Here is a 4483-nt window from a genome sequence, read left to right as displayed (position 1 = left end):
TTTCCTTCCTTAGATATTCACTTGAAATGTGTCTGTTACATGCCTTCCTTGAAAGGAGACAAGTGCTGAGTACTTCTTGTCCGTCATCTTGATCTTCTCTCAGTGCAGTTTCTAAATAACCTTTTCAGATTAAAGTTTTCCAAAGTGAGAATGCAAATAATCCATAATTACTCAGTATCATCAAATATTTACTTCGCAAATCTGGTGTAGAGGTTCACAGAGAAATTAGATGAACTAAATCCTTCAATTGTTCAAATTTTTATACTAACTCAGGTAACTAACTTCTGAGAGAGTCATAAATACATAGGTAGCAGATATATTACTTATTTCATTCTGCTGATTCTCCTCTGAAATCCTCACAAGGCTCTTTATAATAATCTAACTTAATTTTCTTTGTGACTTTACATTTTAATGTTAAGATTTATAAGTTCCTTCAAGAAAGCTAAGATCAACATAGTAAAATAAAGACTGAAAATGCTCATTGTATTTAGGACAATGAAGCTCAGGATGACTTTAGTGAGTGCTGTTTTAATGTAGCAAGTCAGAATTAGCACAGATTAAAAGAAGGACAAAGGAAGTATGGGGGAATAAAGGGAAATAAAATATATACAACTTTTCCAAAACTTTGGTTCTAGACTGAAGAGAGCTAAGACAGTATCTAGAAAAGAGAAGAGATATAGGGTAAAGGTGAGAGACACCCGAGCTTAGTGTTTGAAAGAGAAATACAAATATTTTTATTTTATTCATATATTATACCAAATAGTTTTATATTAAGGCTCAGCTGGCATTTTGAAACTATCATTAATTTATATTCTAAACCAAAGACACCTAATAAGTGTATCTAAACATTATCTTCTGTCTACCTTTCCTCAAAATAAGGTAAACAGGGGCCAGCAGGTGGCGTGATGATTAAGGTGCTGGACTTCCATATGTCCGACCATGGTTTGAGTCCCAGATGTGGGTCTTGAAAAATCACTTGGATGCGTGTGTGTGTGTGTGTGTGTGTGTGCCCCCAAAATCCCAGGAAGAGAATGGACTGTGGCATGTCATCCCCCCTGGGGGGTAGGGGAGGAGGATTTCTCATTTTTCCCCTCACTATCTCTCTATATTTCTCTTTGCAAGTGCAGTACCCTGTGGCAAAAACCTTAAAAAACAAAAAGGTAGATAAAAACTATGAGAAAAAAAATTATGAAAAACACAATGTATAAGTGACTAAATAAATCCTTTCTTCATTGCTTAAAGTAAGATAATTACATACAGAACTTTAATATTTATATTCTTTTTTTTTCTTTTTAACTGCCAGAGGGTACATGTGCTCACCAGAGAGACATAGAATGGGAAGGAAAAAAAGCACCCTCCCCCTCAAGCAGAGGGGGACGGTCATACCACAAGCCCTTTTCCTCCATTTTTCCATCGTGTTGGGATTTTAGGCAGGCATGCTGCGGGAGCTGTGGCTTAAACTGGTCATGTGGGATCCGGCTCCCTTAACTACTAGGCTTTGGGGCTGACCCGAGAAATTTTTTATTCTTATACTACACACACTCTATAGAACAAAGAGAGTGATGTATTACAATGTAGCACATGAGCCATAAAAGTGTTCTCTAGAATTATTTATTTATAAAATCCTATGACTAGAGACTGACTCACATCTATGAAATATCTTTGTTGAGTAAAAGTACCATGAGTTAAAAAAAATTTCAAAGTAACTGAATATTTTCAATTATTTTCATATGTTCCTCATACCAAGTCCAGAAAGAAGACTATGATGGGCAAAATAATTTCTAGAGAAATGTCTGCAGGGTCAGTAAGTTTTTAACTCAAGAGCATCACTCCAATTATGTTTAAGTCATATATCCTTTCAAAGTCTCCAAGCATAAATAAAATTTAACTTTTGAATTTTCCACGATGCCAAAGCAATTTACAAAACAAGCCCTATATATAATAAAAATTATCAAATAATTGAAAACTAGCTGACACAAGATTTTATTTATTTAAAAAAATTAATGGCCAAATTGACAGCAATTGTCTTCACTCTCACTACTTCTATATAAAATTTTCTCTGATGAACAAGTGATTCCAAGGAGACCGGTAGATCAGAATTAAACTAAAAATATGTGTAAAATATTTTAAGAACGAAGCTTAAAAAGTTGAAAGTCAAAAAAACTCAGTAACGTTTATCAAGTAAATTTAGTATTATCTTGTTGCCTTAACATTACCAAAATACAAAGTTCACACTGCCTGCATGGTTCAAAATAGATTTATAATGTCTTTCCCCACTTCCTTAAATAAACATGATTACACTTTATGTAGAAAAAATAATTACTTACCGCTATTATATCTAACGTATTATCACAGACCTTTCGGATTTCATTATTTTTGTCATGCATCAGATCTATGAGATATGCAGGAGCCTCTGAATAAAAATGGTTAAAGAGAAAAACTGCATTTGAGAGTCCAGTTACTTAATCATATTAGAAATGTAAGTGCTAAATTGAAATATAACTTCAAATTTTAAAGTAAAATAATTAATACAAGACTGCCAATAAATTTTAGTATTTCAATTGTTTAAAAAATAGGGATATTAGGGACATAAGAAAAACAAAATCAGTAAAGCGAGTATAGGTCCACATTTTTGAAAATAAGAAAATCATAAAAATAATTGAAGAAGAAGCTCTATAGCTGCTCAGTTGCGAAAGCTTTCTTGATATATTTTGCCTTTTTAAAGATTCAGGAGAACTTTTATACAAAAATGAACAACAGAAAAGAGTAACAATCAAACAGTAATCATAAGCAAAGAAGAGAAAACGTGGTAAGATATTTTCACATTAAGATGCAGTAATTCAACCCCAAGACAGTGGGGGGAAAAATCTTTAAACTGCTGAGAAAAATAACTGCTAACCTAGAATTCTATATTTTGCTAAATTATTATTAAAGAGAAAAAAGTTTATTTCATAAAATGACAGACTTTATTATTCATACTTAACATTTAAGTATAAAGAATGTACTTCTTTTTTTTTTTCTGATTTTTTTGCCCCAGGACACATGCGTGATGCAGAGAGAAGGCAAGAAAACACCCCCTAGGAGGGATGGCCACACTGCAGTCCCTTTCATCCATCCCCCCTGGGGATTTTGGGCACATACGCACACGCCTAGCCTGAGTTTTAATCTGCTGGGTCCGGACTCAAATCGTGGTTAACTACGTGGGAGTCCAGAGATGTAGCCATTATGCCATCTGCTGGTCCCAAGAACATACTTCATTATGAAAAAAATAAAAAGGCATAAAGGAATGGAATTCAAGAAAACATAGTAAACAAGGAAACTGGTTAGTATACTGTAAATTCTAAATAAGTATTGTTTTTTAAAAAGCACTAATTAAAATGATTAATTTTGAGATGTTGTTCTGTAACTTGTAAATAAGCATTGGTTCTTAAAAAGTATTAATTAAAATGATTAATTTTGAGATGTTACAAAAATTTTATAATAATGAAGTGAAATTATCATACTAGATAACAAATAACATAAAAGATGAAAATCAAGTTATCAGTCTTAAAAACAGGAGATAGGGGCAAACATATGGCATGATGGTGAAGGTGCTGGACTCCCATGTGGCTGAGCGTGATTCAAGTCCCAGACATTGAGGCTTGAAAATCATGCAGGGTACGTGCACGCTCCCAGAATTATGAGAGAAGAAAGGAGGAGGAGGGACTCCAGCATGGCCACCCTCCCAGGGGGTGATTTCTTACTATCCCTCTCACTGTCTCTCTCTGGTGATTGCACATTCCTTATGCCAAAAATCTTAAAAAAAAAAAAAAAAAAAAAAAAAAAAAAGGAGGATAGCTATTTTCTTTTGGAACCTGGTGAGAATGCATGTTGAAATTTGTCTTCCTCCACCACACACACATATACATACACAGAGAGGGGTGGGGAGAGAAAGAAGTGGAATCTATAAATTGTAAATTAGTGAATCAATAAATCAAACTCTAGCACATGTTCTAAACAGCAACAGACCGCATGCATGGAGATGGTCCCATACGAATGTAACAGGCGGCCTCAGCCAGCCTAGGTGTGTGCTAGGTTAGACCATGCAGGTTTGTGTAGTACACTATGATGGTGAAGTCACTTGGTTGTGTGTTTCTCAGAACACAATCCTGTCATTAAGCAACACAAAACTGCAAATTCTTTGTAACACCAGTTAAAATAACAAAAATTTTTATCAACAGTTTCATGACCAATAAGTGACAAAGACAGGACATCACCCTGGTCTTCTCATTATTGTTATTACTTTTTGAGGGAAAAAAGAGATGTATTTTAAATGTATAAATAACAGAATAACAATATATCTGTGCACTCTGAAAATAATTTTTAAAAATCTGCAAAGAATATGGGGACAAGCAGATGGTGTAATGGTTACATCACTGGACTCCCATGTAGTCAACTGTGGTTCAAGTCCCAGACCCAGAGGCTTAAAACTTAGACCCAGGGA

At 34.4% G+C, this 4483-nt stretch overlaps 1 protein-coding gene across 1 annotated transcript in view; it reads right to left on the bottom strand.

The window, feature by feature from the left end:
• KIFAP3 (kinesin associated protein 3) overlaps positions 1-4483 on the bottom strand; it is a 210846-nt gene that overhangs the window by 60479 nt on the left and 145884 nt on the right. Inside the window, exon 19 of the mRNA XM_027772485.1 lies at positions 2328-2413. Within this exon, the coding sequence (XP_027628286.1) occupies positions 2328-2413 (86 nt within the window). The remainder of the gene's footprint in view (positions 1-2327; positions 2414-4483) is intronic.

This window comes from Tupaia chinensis, unplaced genomic scaffold, assembly GCF_000334495.1.
Source record: "Tupaia chinensis unplaced genomic scaffold, TupChi_1.0 Scaffold000278_1, whole genome shotgun sequence".
Lineage (NCBI taxonomy): Eukaryota > Metazoa > Chordata > Mammalia > Scandentia > Tupaiidae > Tupaia > Tupaia belangeri.
The sequence above is the reverse complement of the archived record's forward strand: the minus strand, read 5'-3'. Positions and strand labels throughout refer to the sequence as shown.